We start from the raw sequence: 20,611 nt of genomic DNA, 5'->3' as shown, positions 1-20,611 counted from the left end.
GCAGACAGCCTCGACTCTTGTTACAAGTTATTATCATAATTTTCAGAACTGTGAACACTGATATGGATGAGGTCTTAAATGAATAATACATTGCAATTTTTACAAAAACTAATGATCGCTCTTAGAACCATTTTGTACATAACATCCATTAATATTACTGGCTTGGTAGGAGTTAATTACGATATACGCTTTTTATACCTTTTTTTAATTGAACAGAAATGTAACAACTAAATCACCTGATGAATGGAAGCAGAAATTCTCAAAAGATGGAGTTGTTGTTTAAACCGAAGTTCATTACTTCTTGAGTTGCGGAAGTCTGTTAAGTCTGTAATGTGGGTTGTACGGCCATCACACAGAAAAACTCTTAATTTCAAGTGTTTCCACCCATTCACCTGGAAAATTATTACAGTACATGTTTACTAGAATAATTCAATAATCAAATTGTAACATTTACAATAACATTTTTAATATGCTTCTCTACACTTCACCATTGCTTTACGTTTTAACAACCATTCATACTTCACAGTATATTTATTTATTAATTTTAAATAAGTATACATTACTAAAATTCTTTAAAAAGTAAATATTAAATTTAGTTTTGAAATATTATATATTAAAGAGTTAAAGAAAAATTTACCTCGGTTTAACAAGCATGTAGAAATTTTATGAATTCTGTTTTTGGTAAAGTTAAATTTCTTTTCTTTTATTTCTTGGAAGAAAAAAAAAAAATTTTTTTTTAAAAAGCTTAACGGGTTTTAAACATAAACGTACCATATACGTAGGTATGCAGTACGGTTACATCTGATTGATTTTTCACATGACATGCAATCCAATTTACTCCCCGACGGTTATAAATCAATACATTTACACATTTTCAGAATTTTCGTGAAATATAATATACACAATAAACTACAATAAGACAGTATAGATATTTCTGTATGCCACAATTTAAGGGTTAAAATGTTAGAGAGGGCGGGCATCTGAAATAGATTTTTATCCATCCTGATATGATTTATTGATTTCATGTAAGTGATTTTCAGTTCTTGGCACAAAATTATTTTGAAACACAACTTAATATTATTCAACACTTCCAAAAGTAACATTTTAACATTTTAGAAAAAAGTATTTAAGTTTCATCAGTTTTTAATAAATAGCACAACTTTTAGCAAGTTTTATGTGAAACACATACCATCTGAATGATGCAGGCCAGCTGGAGCATGAACAGACTACTGGTATCAAAAGGATCGTCTGAGTTGGGATCAAAAAAGTTCACTGGCCACACATCAATGTACTTGTACCTCCCTTGCCTGTAAACAAAAGAGCACTAATAGCAATGTTATAATCACTTGTGTGTTAGTTAAGTTGACTCCACTAATGATATTTTGCCACTATATCAATACTCAAAATCATGTCAATTCTGGTATTGAGCTAATTGGGGCAAAAACTGAGCTATTGCAGTATTAGTGTGAATAAACTCAATGCATAAGGATCATGTAATAAACAATAAATAAAGTAAAGGATTGTAATAGTTTTTACCTCTAATTTCTGACATTAAAATTTATTTACTCTTCAGCTAGTAGTCCAATTATAGGCTGATCACATTTTTGCTATACAGGGTTACAACACATTGAGGATAAAAAGTTCCTTTCCCTTCAACATTACAGAGAAGGAATGAATAGAACATAGAGGGCATAATATGGTTTAATGAGCTTGAAAAAACTGGAATCATATAAATTTAAACTAAGAGACATTACTGTATGTGATAATTTACATTATGACGATTACAATGTATTCTATTTACTGATTAAATTTGTGCCATATTTTAGTAAATAACAAATTGGAAGGATATCCTAAAATATAATAAATTTTCCAGCACAGTGTAATGAATAGTTTATTGGAAACAAACTGCTACCCAATACTAGGTGCAACAAAATTCTAAGTTTATTACTTATTGATTTATCTTTATCTATTTTATTTTAAAATCGTGTCTTTTTGCTTATGCCTTAGAAAGTCCTCAAAGAAACCTCATTTAGGGTCAATCAATTCCATAACACATTTAATATCCGAGGCTTGCTAACATTGAGCCATGACAACTGACGTGTAGTCTTTACCTTCTTTCATCTCTATCCCAACTGATGACTCATTACCTCCAATATCAATGTATCATATCATTATGATAAGTGGAACTAAAAAGAATTATTTTAAAGCTGAACGTTAGCAAGGCCTATCACAAAGGAGTTGCCTATCACAAACATGCATGAAACTTCATTTCTACATATGCAACATCAAGTTTGATGATGATGTAAATGTTCCTCAACGGGATTTTGCTCATTCTTCTTTAGCAAAGCCTGCTAAGCGACACATGGTCTAATATACTACTCCTACCTTGTACTAGTATTTCAAGGTACTCGCTCATCACAAAGTGAAGACTATTATAAGTTCTCTAGTAAACTTTTGAAAGAATGAATTAATGTAGTTTTTGAACCATTAACATTTTTGTTTCATATGATGTTGGAGTATATAGGTCTTTCCTCAAACATTGAAAGGAACAAAATTGTTCAACTTTATAAAAAAGGCAAGAAAATAAATCCTTCTAATTATCAAACCAGCCTCTCACCTATTTTGGGTAGTGTTTGAAAGTTGTGAAAGGACTAACTTAGGTGTTTTTTCTTGAGAATGGCTTCTTATGTAAATAAATTTGTTTTCTTCTAAATTTAAGTACAACCAAAGCCATAGAAACAATAGTACATGTTTGAGATAACTTTGAAAATAAATTTATAATAACTGCAACTTTAAATGGCCTTACTCAATGTTTAAGAAATTAATTTTAAACAAATTACACAGTTATGGAGTTTGAATTACAGTTGATTTACCTTATTTAATTAATATAAAACAAGTGGTTTTAGGAGATCAAAAACAATCTGCTTTTAAAATTACTCAAGTTGGAGTTCCACAAGGATCCGTTTTGGGTCCATTCTTGTTTGTAGTCGCAGTAAATGATTATTGCACTAAACTTCTATGTAATTTTACAAATTTTAATTTTTACATAATATTTTTATTGCATCAACTTTTCAATATCTTAAATTTATGTAATACATTAAATGAAATACCTTTGACTTTGTCTATTGCCATGTGTTAAAATGTGTAAAAATAAAATTCTTGACTCTTGAAGAACCATAAAATGGCATGCCAAAAGTTGTTGAGCAGAAGAAGTAAGTATACATAAAATAAAACTTACGTTGCTACAGCAGTTTTGTCTAGCAGTTGGAAATGACGACAAACGCAGACATTCTTCTTCATGCGCAGAATATCACTGATGAGGGAAACATACTCACTGCCACACAACTGTTTCTCAGACAAATCTTTTCTAAGTGGAAACAAACTTCGACCTTGGAACTCATCTTGGAATAAATTAGTTCTGTATAGAGACTCAGGACTGAAACAAAACCAGTAAGTTATTACAAGAAAGTTTGTAAAAACCTGTATGATTTTAAAATAAAAATCTCATTAGTATTCCCAAATATGCACAATCTTTCCCATGTGATGTATACTTAATTTTGCTTACAGCTTGTAAAGATATTAATTATGTCATTCAAACAATAAACATAAGTTATAGTTATAAGGGTTTGTCTTTAAATTAATGAGACTAGGTCTTGTAAAAGGAATATATTGTTCTGATCAGTAGAAATTGTCACTTAAAAATATTTTATTAAATATAGATTTAATTCTATCAAAGATATTACTATACTGCAAAGACTCTAACCTCTTTCAGAGGCTCTATGACAGACTGATGGATGGTGGGAACATCTTTGAAATAGTGACCTTTTAGGCTCCTTTTGATCTTTACGGACAGAAAATATCTGTGAGATTAACATCGGACAGGTAGGCGATCACAACAAAGGTGGTGTGGGCTGGAGCAATAACATGATCAAACTTCCAGTTCTATTAGCAATCTCCAGATGTTTCCGTTTGACAGCTTTGTGCATGCGTGTAAGGTTATTTGTAGAATGAGTTTTAAAGGGTTTGAGATGTGCCACACTGAACTTAAGCTGTTTGTGGCACATAACTGAACTCTATAGGAACCTACATAAATTCGTCACGTAATTCTTATTACATTATCTAAAACTTCTGATTCACCTTTACGTGCTTCAACATCTCGCTAGAAATGTTATCTTGTTTTTGTTTTAGTAAGCACTAAACACATTTTTGTACAAATCTAACTCATGTTCAAATTTTTAGAAATAATTTTGTGAATTTTTATTTCAGAATCAGAATTCTTTCATTATCTCATCACGTTGACAAAGTAGTATTTTTCTAAGGATCACACAGATAGACTCTGTTAGGTAACTTAGGTATAAATTAGAATGACATACACACCACCACGATAGTGAAAAGTACAAGTCAACTTAAAACTGAATAATTAAGAAAATATATTCAGTATTGCTTGAAAATTTCTTCAATAGAGTAAAAACCTTTGCTTCAGCCACTTAAAAATAACCTTTAACAAATTTCCATTACTAATATTCCTGCAACCTAATGATAACTTGATGAATAGTTAAATGCCATTCTAACTACGTATATATGGGGATAACACGGCACCTAGTACTAAGGTGAAGTTAGTAGCTACAACTATTGATGATGAAAGTGAGGAGGCCATGTGCAGATTGTACTTGTTCTAACCAATATAGAGTTATTAAAAAAAGACTATTTACTAACCCACACAATTTTAAGGTCAACATCTTTGTCACACTCCTAAAAAGAACCTCTGCAACAGGAAAAAATAAAACTTTAAATTCTGTTCAAAGAGATTCGTCACATACTTATCACATAGTATTTAGAGATTTATACTCTGTATTTAATAAAATTTCAATTTTATCAAGTCTATAAACTCAGTTTTGCAATTACCAATTGTGCAGATTACCCATTGTTATACCTTTGAAAGAAGTCCCTGGGTTCTTCATTATCATAAAATCCAAGCACAATGGTGTTTGGCTTCATAGCACCCATGCCGGATATCCTGATCAGGTGGTGCATACCCTCACGTACACTGTGAGCTACAGTCAGCTCTATGAAGGCTTTCACCTGAAACAAAATTTGTACTTGCATTACACTTTAATTCATAAATTAACTGGGACTTTCTAATAAAATAGTTAATATAATCAAAATCAGGAATCAGTAGGAACATGGAAAGTCACCAATGATACAACAGTTTTAGAAAATTAGCCAAAGCAATATTTTTTAATCAAACTAGATACCCTAATTTCTGCCAAAATGGTCACAAAGCAATTAATAAAATGCTAGGTTACAATCTTTATAGTCAAGCAGTGCAAACTTCAGGAAACATTATTTCAGAATTTATTTATATTTATAACTTTTTCAAGCTAATAATAGCTTACAAACCTTGAGATGATCAACCAGAGACAGCCAGTGAGAGTTCTCCACTAAAGTTGGATCAGTTTCAAGATCAGCAAATTCAGGCCCCACTTTAACATGTCCCAGCACATATAAACCACTTTTCTTCAACACATTAACAAAGTCAATCAAAGCGCAAGACGATCTGGGATTCACCACCATCAGCAAGATTTGAGGCCTCCAGAATTTCACGTGATCCTTTCTTGAATCCAACATGAGCAAGTATTTTCGAACCTGAATAAAAACATAGATTAATAACTGAATCAATGACAAACTGTTGTAACGACAGTGACAGCATTTTTTTGTCTTTTTAAAAATGTGATATTCGTACAAACAGGCATATTCGTATAAAACCAATATCAAAACCAATCAAGTCATAAAGAAACAAACTTTTGAAAAATTACTAGCTTGAAACATAAGCATTAAAGATTTTAAATAACCCTATAGTATGCTAAAATCCTTACACAAAGGTGATATCACAATTAGTACCATAGCATTCATTAGCATTATTAGTGTTTTAGTAGTATTATATTGGTAACATTTTTATTTTTGTAGCATGTAAACAATATTTTTATCACCTCTGTCATTAGATCAGAGATGATAATAATACAAGGAAGGAATATGCCACACGTCACGTAACAGACTTCCTTTAAATGTGTTCTTGAGATATCCTGCAGAAGACAAACAAACACACCGAAGAGGAATTTTGTCAACACTTTGAGTTTGAAAAACAAATACAAAATGTCATGTCTATAGCTAAATGTATCATTGAGATATCACGTGGACAGGCATATAAAACAAAAGCTTGCCATTCCCCTGAGTACATGGCCTTCGCTAATGATCAGAAAAAAAAAATCATATAAATTCCTTGTATGTTATAATTTCGCTGTATTTCTAAATACCCATATTATAAAAAATAATCTTTTTAAATTACAATGAATGTTTTATAGGGACCATGACAATGATTGCAGGATTACAAAGCAGGGAAAAACTGAATGACTTTATTAAAGACTATTGAGATTTTACTTTAAAATACAATTTAACTTAACCTAGAATCTTGACCTCACAAGTTGTCTGGTCTTTGATCTGACAATATTGCGCATCTAAGGCATAAAATACAAGATTAACTAAGTCACTAACATTATCAAGAAAGTCAAGCTGGCATTTAACCTTAGGTCATTGTAACAATTTTCTTCATTTCGCTTATGTAGTCTATTATGTAAACTACTTGGTTTATAATAAATAATTCACAACAAAATTTACAAAACCTAATTTTTTCAGAATATCAAATTTGTTTTCAAGAAAGCAAGTTAGTTTTAGAAACTATATTAAATATTGTTATCAAATGTTTACTCATAATATTTACTCTGATATCCTATTAACCTAGTATTCACTAGTCATTTTTAAAACATAAAATGTTCAGCGATAAACAATTTGTATATACAGGGTGTTCAAAATATTTCTAGTAAACTTTAAAAGATTTAAATTTGACAAATCTAGGAACTTGACAGTACAGGTCTCATAGACATGAGGTCTTAGGATGAACTCTACTGATTTTGGGGCTAATAGGTCAAAATTAATCCTAAAAATAAAGTTCTAATATTCATTGGTATTATGAGTAACTAATATCCCAATGAAAAAATCACAGAATAAACTATGTAAGCAACCTTTGAACAATCAAATAAGATTATATTATGTTTAAGGTGGGACTTCTTTAAAAAATTTTCTAGATCCATCTTTTGACCTATCTTAGTTGAGAATTTAATCCTTGGTACTCTGTGAAAAATTTTATGTTGCAAACAATTCAGCACTTACTTAATAAATTTATTTATTTATTTATTTATTTACATACGGTATACACCATTTCACATTTGTTATAGGTATTGAGAAAATACAAGAGGCTTGATATAAACAACTTACATAAATAGTTTACATGCATACATGCTAAAGCAAACAGAAGCAAAAAAATAAGCAAAACAAGTGCCAAATAACATCAACATCGTGAATAAAAAGAAAAATTACAACAGCAATATAGTTCATAAACAAGTGCAACATGAAGGTGGAACCGTAAAAAAGACTTAATTAAAGTACCGGTAGCGTATAAAATATAGAGTTACTTATATACTACTGAGACATACATATGCATATGAACAAATACAATACGAAAGAAAAAAATAAAGATTAGCGTAGCCTATGTTCATTGATATATATAAAAAAAATCACAAGAAACCATTTCCATTTAGCAAAATATAAAACATGCTACAATACATGCAAATTTTGATGCTATTATAATAATATATGAACAAAAGTGTTAAGAAAATAGCAAGCAATATATAACATTCACAAGAAACCATCTCTATTCAGTGAAATATACAATATGCGACAATACATGCAGGGTTTGATGCCATTAAATATAAACAAAAGTGTTAACAAAAAAAACAAAAACAAAAAAACAGCAAGCAAAATATAACGTTCAGTGTCAGAGTTTCACGTGTGGCCAGAGAGATATTTAGTGACCTCCCTCTTGAATGATGTGTCGGACATGCTGAACAAATCAATATGCGCAGGAAGACCATTTCCCAACCTGTGAATTCTCGGTATTGTACTGTTGTACGCATAGTTCGTAGCGAGGAATTCCCTCTCGAAAAGCTGCACAGATCTTGAAGATGGTCGGGGACAACGAAGATTGATCCTCTCTAAAAGTCTCGGGGAATCACAAGACGACGACAAAATCTTCTTCAAGAACATCAGGTCAGCAATTTGGCGTCTGGTGCTCAAGGGTAGGAGCCCAAAGTGGCGTTGCAGATCTTCAACAGGAACCCCGTCGTAGGCAAATCCAAGTCTCAACCCAATCAGCCTGATGAATCTTATCTGAATTCTTTCAACGAGTTCAACCTGACCCAACAGGTAGGGAGACCATACAGGCGAACAGTATTCCAATATTGGTCGAACCAACTGGACGTACAGGGCCCGAAGTGTCCATGGTGAAAACCCATCTCGAGAAGTCCTAAATATAAGACCGAGGGCAATAGTGGCTTTCCTAGTAATTGCAGACAGATGCTGTTCAGGGCTCAGTGACGAGGACAAGATAACTCCCAAATCCTTAACTGTACTTGAGCGATTCAGTATGATTCCCTCCATCTCGTAGTTGAAGACTATGACCCTAGCTGAGCGATGGAATGAGACCACAGAGCACTTTGCGAAATTTATATCCATGCCATCCCGCACACACCAGGAGACGACACTTTCCAAGTCAGATTGCAGAGAGGCGCAGTCTTGAAGTGTGGATATCTCCCTATATACCTTGGCGTCATCCGCGAACATTAACAGGCTAGACGATGTGACGACATTCTGAAGGTCATTAATGAAGATAGAAAAAAGGGCAGGTCCCAGCAGAGAACCCTGAGGCACCCCAGACACCGCCTCAAATGCAAAAGATGTCTCACCGGCATGACGCACGACGAGGAGACGATTCGCCAGGTAACTCTCGAACCACATCAAGAGAGATCCAGTCACTCCCCAAGTCCTAAGTTTTGCTAGGAGATGAATGTGGCTTATCCTGTCGAAAGCCTTTGACAAATCAAGATAAACGCAATCGACCTGGTGGCCCAATCTGAAGGAGGATGTAATGTCATTCTGCAAAGTCACGAGATTGGTTGTTGCCGACCTTCCCTTCATAAAACCGTGTTGAGCTGGAGAGATGATGTTCTTGGCTTCAAATGAAAGTCTACGTAAGACCAAGGACTCAAAAACTTTGGCTAGGGCAGGCTGAATTGCAACAGGTCTGTAGTTCTTGGCATTTACTGGATCACCACTTTTCAGGATAGGTGCAATAAAGCTCGACTTCAGGTTCTTAGGGAAAATGCCCAGAGTTAGAAGAGCATTGAAATATTGGGTGACATGTGGAGCCAAGATACCACTACAAAACTTCAATACTACTGGGGGAATCCCATCTGGCCCCGCGCCCTTCCTTTCATCCAGCCCAGCTAATGTCTCCTCCACTTCTTCACATGAGATGTGAAAACCTGACAGATGGAATGAGGTTTCCAGCTCCAAAGGAACTGGAAGTGTTTGTGGGAGCCTGTATACAGAAGAGAAATAAGAAGCAAACAAGTCACATATGCCTTTAGGGGTGTCCGCTGTCACGTTGTCAAGGTACAGGTTGGAAAGTGCTGAAGACTTGCGTTTCATATTCCTGATGTGTCCCCAGAAGACCTTCACATTGCTTGGTATGGAGTTTTCAATACGAAGTATATAGTCCCTGTAACAGGAGGCGGATAGAGTCCTACACCTTGCACGAACACTACGAAATTCCAAGTAGTCAGAGTCTTTTAATGACTTTTTGAACTTGACGTGCAGCTTCTTTTTCAAAATGACTAGTGCCTTCAGCTCTAATGAAAACCAACAAGGGAAGTTGCGTTTTCCAAGTACTTTCGTGGGGGTCAAGTCCCTGATCACCCCACTGAGAGAACCACAAAAATCAATGAATGCTGTCTCCACACTATCCCCCATCACGTTGCTCAGTTCCGGATACGGCCAACCCTGAATCACTCTAAATATCTCAAACAGATCACTCCTCCTAAAGTCGTAGATATGGGTCCTGTTATTATCAGTGACTGGTCTGAAACATGGAACGGTAATATCGAGAGCTGGATGATGTGATTCCACCTGAACAAGGCGATCAAGAGACCTTCGGACACTGATGTCTATCCTGGAAGAGAAAACTAGATCCAGTAATATTCCACGGTCGTTGTTAACACCGTTGACCTGTGTAAGATGGAAGATATGGGCAAGATCTTTGATTGGCTGGCTCGCAGGATCATGAATTTGAGAGCCGAGAGGATCCCAATCCGCGTTGGGGAGGTTAAAATCGCCCAACAACAGGATAGGTTCAAAATTTTCAGAGGTGAAGAGCAGCTCTTCGACAATTGAGGCAAAATCAAAGTATTGGCTTGAGGGCATGTTAGGTGGAAGGTAGACTCCGCCGACCAGCATCCGATGACTAGATGATAATTTGACAGTAGCAAAAACACATTCTACAGATCTATTCTTTGGTATGATTTCTTGGGATAGTATGTTATCCTTTATTGCAAGCAAAACACCTCCCCCGCTAACCTTAGATGAGGTCAGTTCTGAACGATCACAACGAAATATATTATAATTCTGCAAACCAAGCTCAGCACTACAAATGTCGGCAGATAAATTAGTTTCAACCAGTATTAATATATCATAATTATGGCAGACAGATATTGATTGTTTCAATGAGGTAAACTTTGTCCTTAAGCCGTTGACATTTTGGAAATAGAGTTCCAAAGCTGACTGGTTTACCCCAGCATTTTCTAGTTTTTTGGCTCGAAGGTAGTTATACAGGGTGATCCTTTCAAGTAACGTATAGTGATGTTACTTTCCTCATTCATCCTGCGTCTCCCCAGTTCATCCCTCAGCTTCTTAAGATATTGCCGTTCCTTCATGGTGCGATCTCTCGATATAGAAATGTCAGAGAGGGCGGGATCAACGTCAGAAATTGCCTCTTTAGAGAAGCCGCTAACGAACTGCATCGCGTCTTCTACCGAACAAAAAACAACTTTCAGTGGTCTATCTTTATCTTTTAACACGTTGACTGCTGACGGCAAATACATGTAAATTGCCCCAGAACCTAAAGCCTAATATTTATTAATACACTTACTATTTGCTATCAGAGGCTGATTTATGGGCAGATAATAACGTCTGTGATCCAAAATGGCGGATTACATGACGTCACAGATTGACCCGCGGATCCGCGGGGTCAGCACGCGGAAAGAGTTTTGTCGCACAGAGCGCGGCTAAAAAAGTCTAATAACGCGAGTGGCTACCGTAAAAACAATCCAATTTTAAACTATTTCATTATATAGTGCAAAACAAAAACAAATAAAACTATATACAATATTTACAAGGTCTTGAGGGCATGGCTTTTACTGCTGGCCTCTGTGATGTATGTCAAAACAATTGACAGCACAAAGTCCTGGTTTACCTGGACAAACAGAACATGTATATGTTGTCATCTTCCTTTTCTTTTCATTCTTGTAGCATACCCTACAATCTTTACGTTTTCTGTCACCCTTTTTATCCCGTTCTTCATTTTGTACAAGTTTGTGGGTTGGGTTTCTTGGCGGAGTAATGAGAGGAGGAATGGGTCGTCCATCAACATAAAAAACCAGTCAATCGGTGAACCATTACCTGGTACATCTACTAGCAATCTATTGTTTCCGGTGAAAGGGATCTGTCTTAGTCCATTTGTATTATTAACCCATGAAGGGTTTATTACAATATCTTCACTATCACTACCCGAACTGTCAACAGCAGTGTTTCCACTGGATTCACTATCCACATCTGATGCTTCATCGTCAGTAGCACTATTTTCTGTAGCACGGTTGGCAGACATGGTGAAATGCGATATAAAAACTTGTATAATACAATAGTACAATGTCACTACACATAAATAAACAACTCACTAAGAACGCATCACTTGCACATGCTAAAAACGCGGGAAACAGAAACGAAGTACAAGTCAAGGTCAACTCGGAACCACACGCCACGCTCAACGAGTACGAACCGTCCCGGCCGAGAGCTGGGCTCAAACTGAGCAATAGTCGAGACTATGGCAACGCCCCGCGGATCCGCGTGGCGCGCACTGCTACGCCGCCGCTTACCCCGCGGATCCGCGGGGCCCGCACTGAACGTGTTAATGGCTTGCCCAACCTGAAAATTTTTAGGCCGTTGACATGAATGCCGATATTCAAGCCATCAATTACCTTTGAAATCAGCAAAGTGTCATGCTCCTTTTTAGTTTTGGTGTCCCTGCTCAAGCTCTCCTTGAGGTTAAAGATAATGATATTCCGTTTCCGAAATAGACGCTCGTTGATTTCTTGGATGACAATCTCCTCAGATTCACCCCCACTGTAATTTTCTCGTGTCTGCTTGATTTTGGCTATCTCGTCGTGGATTACTTTAATATCCGTCTCATTTGAGGTCACTCTCGGTTCCAATAAATCCACAGTAGCCTTAATAGCTTGGATATCGGTCTTGATTTCCGAAATTCCTGCAATTATACCGTCAATTTTGTCAAGCTTATCGAGTTTCTGCACTATTATAGCGAATTTGTCGTTCAGATGATCAATTTTTAAAGATAGGTCATCCGTGTTAACGTTGCAGTCTACACGCTCGCATTTCCATGTTTTCTGGGTGCCATCAGCTATTTTCCTGTATTCCGCCGGAGTTATTCTGACGCACTCAGGATGGAACCATCGTTTGCAGGCTCCATCGCATTCCACGCCCTTATTCACAACTTCTCTAACACAGACACGACAATAGTTTTTGCTTGAAATGGACGATGCCATTTTCTATGGTATGACTACCAAAATGAAACAGTAAGTGATACAATATCTAAAAGGCTGTGGTTTCTTTTTAAACGTTGATGCAAGTCAAGCACGGAGACAAGTCATTACTCTATGCATTGAAGTAGAAGCAGACGATGTGATCAGCTGAATGGGAGATCTGTGATAGACCAATAATTAATAAAATTACGTAAGTAGAAAAATATTAATTAGAAAAATATTAATTTGTAACAACATGCCAATGATTTGTAAAAACATGCACTAAGAGAGATATGCTTCAAGTTTTTAAAAGAAATTCAGACAAAAATAATAAATTTAATTGAAGTTTATACCACCAGTCACTCACTAGAAACAAGCCGAATCTGTTGACCCAGGTTATGTCCACATGCTAATGACAGATATTACACAATCCACGACACTTTTCGGAGCACAAAATGCAAGTAACTCACTCAATGTTGCCTCCTCCTAATTATTTAACATTAAAAGAATTTACCTAAATCAAATCAGGCTCCTAAATTATGGTGTTTTGTACTAAACTGTAAAACATCAGATACTGTTAACTCCAGATCACCTAGATTAAACGTTCAACCATAGATAATTTATTTTAAACACAAATATACATCTTAACTTAGCGCCTTCAAATAGCCTTTGGCTATATAACAAACTTAACTGTCTCGTATTTGCAATTTCCAATATGCAGGCGCTTTGAAAACTGTGATCTTCTAAATTTAATTGGTGGACCACCCTTAACACTTCAGGGTATGAAAAATAGATAGTAGCCAATTCTCAGATCTACTGAATATGCATAAAATTTGGTAAAAATCAGTAAAGCGGTTTCGGAGGAGTAAAGTAACTAACATTGTGACACGAGAATTTTATATATAATATATATATATATATATATATATATATATATATATATATATAATATATTATATATATATTTGTAAATGGTTTAGAATTTAATAAATCTAAACCCAAAACACATTATCACTTCAATATATTTTAAATATTTGAACCAAAATAAGTGAACGTCTGAAATCATACCTCAAGTAGAATATTTTACTACTTTCAATATTGAATTATCATATTAAGATCTAAATTATAATATAAGAAGTGGTACCTGATGGAATATCAATGCCTGGGAGATGGAGCCCCAGTCAGCACTGCGGGAAGGGGAGAAGAGATGTAGCAAGAGGATAAGCAGAATACAGAGGACAATGCTGCAGAACGAATACAGAGGGTTGATGATAAACATCATGACCAGGGTACCGAACAGGCCTCCAAATGCAGTGTACCATGTGAAGTACTTGAATGAGGGCCTGTAAGTAAAATTCAATTATAAGTATCATACTGTTAGACGCAGAGTCATGCTGAAGAAGATTTTCTTCAGTATTAAATTTGTTTTAAATATACAAACCTGAAATTTGGGGCAGAGGCAAGTTCTAGTCCCAGACAGGCCAGGTTTGTTGCCAAGTAGGATAAGAGGAACAGAACAGAGTTGATTTGAGCAATGGTGTTGAGAGAACCAATGAGCAGAATGAGTTGTACAAGAGCCCAAGACAGGAACACAGCTACCACTGGGTTGTTGCGATAAACTCCGGCAGACACAAAACTGAGCAATTTACCTAAAACATAATATCTGATTGTAAAATATGATAAAAAATGTATTACTTTCTTCAAGAAATACAATTATTTTCTTTAGTAGTAACAAATGGGCAATGCTTTAATTACAAACTAATTTTTTATTTGATGATTTGCAAATAGTATTATAAATTATATTGTTAATTCAATTATAAATTTTACTAGACAATGTACTCACCGTAAACATTGTCTTTGGCAAGGGCCTCAAGAACGCGACTCGAACCAATGAGATTGCTCAGACTGGCCGAGAAGGTTGCAGTGAGGATACCGATGGTTATGAAGGGAGGCCACACGTTGATTGGCAACATGAAGATGAAGTTGTTCTGGAGCAGGAAGCGTGAGCAGGAAGCCGCAGTGAGCACAGATACCACCATGTAACACACCATGGTGAACCCTACTGCGGATAATGTTCCCCGAGGTATGTTCTTAGCGGGATCTTTCAGCTCACCTGTAAAATTAGTTACACTTCATATTGGTGATGAAGACAGACATTGATTGGCAACATGAACATGAAGTTATTCTGGAGCAGGATGCGTGACCAGGAAACCGCAGTGAGCATAGATAACACCATTGTGAACCCTACTGCGGATAGTGTTCACTGAGGTATGTTCTTAGCAGGATCTTTTAGTTCTTTTTCATAATTATTGAATTTGCGCAAAAAATGTACCAACATAAATACAACATTTTTATATTTTTTAAGTTCAACATTTTTTTTCTTTTTTGCTAAATCTTTTTTTTATATTCATGGTTTTTATAATCTTATTGGATGATAAATTATGTATCTTTTGACTATTTCAATTTTTCCAAAAAAATTTTGCTATGTGACCAGGGAATTTGATATTTATTGTTTTCAGTTAAAATTTCTCATCAACCACATGTACATTTTATGAGTTAAGAAAAACCCTTGCAAATCGGCCATAATGGCTTGCCAGTATAAAAGTTACTATATGTCCAGTTGTAGGGTTAACTAATTCTTCTATTATTAATATGAAAAATAAAAATAATTCTCGTTTAATTTAAAAAAGCCAATGTTACCAGACATGTTGGCTCCTGCCATGATTCCTGTCACACCACTGAAGAGTACTCCAAACACAGTAGAGAAGAACACTGGGCTGCCGTTGCTAGTGTAATCTCTGCCATAATCCGGATACAAGTTGTCTTGGAGTGTAGTAGCCAGTAGTCCAGTGAAGCTCCCATTCACATGGTATGTACTGTTTTGTACCAACTCATTGCCCTCAGGGATAGGTACCTACATCATTATGAATTAAGCTATAAATGCTGAGTAGATCTTAGTGAATGATTACAGTACATAAATCGGTATTTTATCATCAAAATTTGAAAATTAAATTTTAATAGATAGCAATGATTTTTTTTACATCAGATAAATAAATAATATTATACCTAAACTAAACTTAACATAACAAACAGTTTTTGTAATAAACCCAATAACTATGTTGCCAGCATGCCTCAATTCCTAAATGTTAAGAGTGATCCCATAACTTTTAACCATATTTCCTGTAATTATAATTGAACTTTATTGTTTAGTACAAAATACAATAACATGCTCAGCCAAATTCCATGCACCATCATCAAAACACAATCTTCCTTATGTAAAAATGAAGGTTGATGCAAAATTTCAAATCTATACCCCTATTTGTCAGATGGCCTGCAGATATACATGTAAACAGAAGAATGTGCCTCCTGTATGACATTTTTGCTAATGTTCAGCCAATAATTAATTAAACTATCTGAATTAAGCATATATAATAAATGTTAATAGCTACTTTCATAGTCTTCCAATATATATAATAAATAATTACTGTAAAACACATTTAAATATAGTTATCTTCAGTAGAACACTTATGCATGATGAGTCTAAATACTTGTGAGCAATCAAAACTAAGGAATTGATGGGCATAATATTTCTCAATTAAATTATAAACAAATGGTACTACCTCCATAGGTGTTTGAATGATAAAACTTATGATCGTAGAACCGAGAGACACACAGACTGTTCCCAGAATAACAACACTTGTCTTGGCGAACATGCTGGCTCCAATCAGGCAAACTATAAGGTTGAGAACATTCAACATTGAACAGTAGAAGAACCTCCACCAGCGACCATCAGGCAGGATCGGAGGACCATCACCCACCATTATACCTGTAACGTTGGATTCTAAATATACTGGAATCATGATAACACAATTTTCAAAAGATAAAAATCTGTAAAATATAATAATTTAGAAGAGAAAACATGTTACTGATGCCAACACGAACCAAAAGAGTGTTATCGATCGGTGTCATTTAGAGAAATATGTCTGAGTAAAATTTTTTTATGAAACTCACCTCAAGGAAGCCTTACAACAATTGGTTTTTCATTATAATGGCATTACACTGAGAGAGTATGTGTAATGAAGTATTATCATTTTTAAAGAGTCAGGATTTCAGCATTCTATTGACAGTTTCAAACAAAAATTGTAGTTTTTTTTTTCAATTGAAAGAAATTAGAAATTTATAGGAATACAGAAAATATTGTGTTAATTGAATTAAATCTATTAGAGCTACATATACTACTACTATAATATGTGAAATGACTCATGAAATTATTTACAAAAGTAAATTATATCTATATAACCACACTTGTATACCATTTCATTTACTAAAGTTGTTATTTAAACTACTGAATGGATACAATTCTAATACTTCACTTTGTTGTTTGTTTGAAAATATTACAACACTTCAAATCGTTATATATAATTTTTAAATTGTTAAATAAAAACAAAACTAACCCAACTATTAAACAATCTTATAAGTGTGTCATTTAAAAAAAACTTTGATTTATATTTTAGTTTGTTTTGGTTATTATATAAGGTGTGTGATAAAAAAGAAATCTTTCAAATTGTTGTATATGGGAGACAATGATCCACTTTTTACTTTACAGATTATGAAGCAATTAGTAACAATCAACATGACTCAGTTTTTATCATTGGGTTTGATGATGTCTGTCAACCTAGATTTGATTACAGTGAAAATATCAGCCAGCACAAATCATATATTGTTATAGTTAGTTCTAGTGCAAAAAGATTAAAATATTAGTATATTATTGAAAATCAAAATTTGTAACTCAAAGCTTCTCCCCATTATGAATAATATTTATTTATCCAATTAAATAATATAATAAATATTTTAAAATATTAAAATTACCTTTGTGATAATTAAACTTATTTCTTTATAACTTTTTACAGAAGATAGTTCAAATTCAACGTGTATTTTTGTTTATTATAAGAATCAAATAACATGTAGTTATTAACAAATTTTCAAATGTCTACTACAGAATGTAGTTATAGTAAATTTAGAATTTGGCAACGTTAAAAATGTAGTATCAAATATTTGAATTCAAATGAAAACCCCCAATACTTTCTTAAAAATCAAAATTAACACTAATATACTGAGGCATGAGCATCGTAACACTTATATCTTTATAGAACATTATAAAATAACATTATCACAAAATAAAACAAAAATTTTGAAACCAACAAATATCATGGGTGATATTTATTACAAAAAATAACAAAAGCTATTTATTAGAAAATCTTCTCCTTGTCACTAAGAAAAAGTGATGTCATATATAACATAAGAATAACGAAATAAAATTTTTGAATATCAATAAATTAATCTTTTCAGCTTATTAGTGATTTTCTTTCACAACGATAAATAATTCAATAACTATTTCTAAACATTAAAAATATTTTTAATGTTTTTGTGAGTATTTAATTGTAGGCCAATTTATAAGGATTTTAAAACAAAATTAGTTTATAATAAATTAATTATTTCATTTTGTGTTCGCATCCGACAAAAAACATTAAGAAGTAATACTTTTTAGTGGTGATAATTATTTACATCTCAAACATAAAAACAACTTGACAATCCAACCAATACAGCAGTTGACAGTTTTAGTGCTTGTAATTTAATAAATTTCAATCTGATTTGAATGTAGAAAATTCTTAGTTTTGGTTTTTATCACCTTTAGAAGCACAGACAGAATCATTAATTATTGCTCACTGGAATTCTTACTTACTTCATTTCAATATATTATTAGTGAACACATATTGAACAGATGCACCAGATACGATAAAGGATTAAGAGTATTAAAAAAGAGTGTTTATCTGTAACAACTCAATCCAAAAATAATATGCAAGCATTTAAAAAACATATGTTACCAGAGGGTCCAAAATTTTCCACCAGTCCTTCTGAACATCCTACAATGTACAGAGCACTGCTGACCAAATTTGCCAAGAAGAACAATGTTCCTATCGAACCCCCAAACTCTGGGCCGAGAGTTCTGCTGATCATAACTGTTCACTATTAAAGAAAATACAATATATAATGACCAGGCAATATAATGCTCTTTAGTACCTGAAAAAAATATTAAATTCACAATGCTATTCCTATATATTTACACTTTAAACAAAGTGTTGCCAATCATAGATAAAATCAACAATTTGTTTGTTAAACACTACCAAGTTTAAGTTTTCTGTATCTGTAAATGTTTAACCACTTAATGTATATCCCAATAATATGATACAATATATGTTTAATGTACTTATGCACTAAGTAAAATTACAAACCAATTTCTAAAGAGTATATTATTTTAATGTTTAAGTAACACTGTAAAAAAAGCTCATGCAATTTTATATTTGGCACACATCTTCCTGCTGTATGAGTAGTCTTTCATCTACTAAACATAAATATATAAATGTAGTTATTTGAAATTGTTTATTGCAGTCCAAACATACTAAGTCAAATATGTTCAAAAAATCTTTTTGTAACAACTAATTAATACATTACACCTTAACCTTTTCAAAAGTATTTAATAGCAAATAGTATTGAAGCCCAGGAATATGATTCATTAATTCACATAAACATAGTAATCTGGAACATCATTTTTAAATACTTAAAAAATTTTGTTTTTATAATTTGTTTGTAATTAAATTTCAGTATGTGATTTATATAAGAATCATATTAGCTGTTACCCACTGCTTTATAAGCAGTTTTAAAAATAGAAAGACGAAGTATTCTTAGGGAAATCATATATAATGTAGCCCTATAATAGTTTTCAAACAGATATCTGGTACTTATTATTACAGAGCCCATGGGTATGAGATTTAAAAGTTACATACAATTTTTACCAGTTCCTTTTGTTTTGCAAGTGTAGGGTCATAAATTTTTGATTCTAATCAATTATATTTCAGATGCTACAATTTAGTTTGTCTGTCCCAATTCCTTGATCAAGAAAATATATATATTTAAAGGTCAGGAAAACCTACTTCGATCAAAAGTCGTCTAACTCCAACCCCTGTAATCTACATCCGGTCTAAGGTATCTATCTCTAGTCACATAAGTTTGTCTTGTCCTGATAAAGAAATATTTAATTTCATTGTAATCTAAGGTTATATCCAAACAAATTGTAGTTACTCAAGAGAACAGAATAAATTAAAATAGAGTTTGTGACTCAATATAAGATTTTATTAAAATTTTATTTAGTATTCATTTTTAATATAACTTATTTTTAATATAACATTACAACAGTTTCACATCCTTGTAAAGTCTATGACAAATCTACTGCTAATTAATCCACTTTTACAGTATAATCGTAAACAAAAAAATCTTGTGGAAATGTCATGACTTCATAACTGTGAAATAAACAAATATTGTATTTCTAAATAATAATTCAAATTTTCTAAATCTTAGAGACCTATGTAACCAGTGTTACTTAAATAGTTGTAATTTTAAAATTGTGGGTGCTAGTTTTTCCTAGTAAATTAATCAGTCTTAATATTGTAGACGATCCTGTGTTAGAATAGTTTTATTCTCTTGAACTGAAACTATGGAACAAAAACGTTTTATGTTCACTGTTAAACGGTACTTAAATAAGTGCGTCAAAGTAACACCTGTGTCACGACATGTAATGAACAGCTGTCACATGGTAGTTACTGTTGAAAAGTTACATGTAATTTTGGAGTACGATTTAAACAATATCGTGCACTACTTCAAATGCATGAACTTGTTCATTCAACATTTTTACATAGTTGTTAAATACTTAATTTATAAAAAAACGCTCCAATGATTATGAAATTTTATTTTTGTGAGGCCTTTTATGTTCAAGGAATGATTTCAATACG

The 20,611-nt window shown here is 33.4% G+C and overlaps 1 protein-coding gene across 1 annotated transcript in view; it reads right to left on the bottom strand.

The window, feature by feature from the left end:
* Positions 1-20,611, bottom strand: part of LOC124362721 (solute carrier family 12 member 9) — a 39,177-nt gene that overhangs the window by 10,008 nt on the left and 8,558 nt on the right. Inside the window, exons 3-13 of the mRNA XM_046817452.1 lie at positions 18,650-18,784; positions 16,385-16,590; positions 15,465-15,678; positions 14,608-14,877; positions 14,206-14,413; positions 13,909-14,107; positions 5,401-5,646; positions 4,934-5,082; positions 3,239-3,436; positions 1,190-1,307; positions 237-392 (exon numbers count right to left, since the gene is read on the bottom strand). Of these exons, the coding sequence (XP_046673408.1) occupies positions 237-392; positions 1,190-1,307; positions 3,239-3,436; positions 4,934-5,082; positions 5,401-5,646; positions 13,909-14,107; positions 14,206-14,413; positions 14,608-14,877; positions 15,465-15,678; positions 16,385-16,590; positions 18,650-18,784 (2,099 nt within the window). The remainder of the gene's footprint in view (positions 1-236; positions 393-1,189; positions 1,308-3,238; positions 3,437-4,933; positions 5,083-5,400; positions 5,647-13,908; positions 14,108-14,205; positions 14,414-14,607; positions 14,878-15,464; positions 15,679-16,384; positions 16,591-18,649; positions 18,785-20,611) is intronic.

This window comes from Homalodisca vitripennis, chromosome 5 (genome assembly GCF_021130785.1).
Source record: "Homalodisca vitripennis isolate AUS2020 chromosome 5, UT_GWSS_2.1, whole genome shotgun sequence".
Taxonomy (NCBI): domain Eukaryota; kingdom Metazoa; phylum Arthropoda; class Insecta; order Hemiptera; family Cicadellidae; genus Homalodisca; species Homalodisca vitripennis.
Note: the sequence above shows the minus strand (reverse complement) of the source record. Positions and strands in the feature narration are given on the sequence as shown.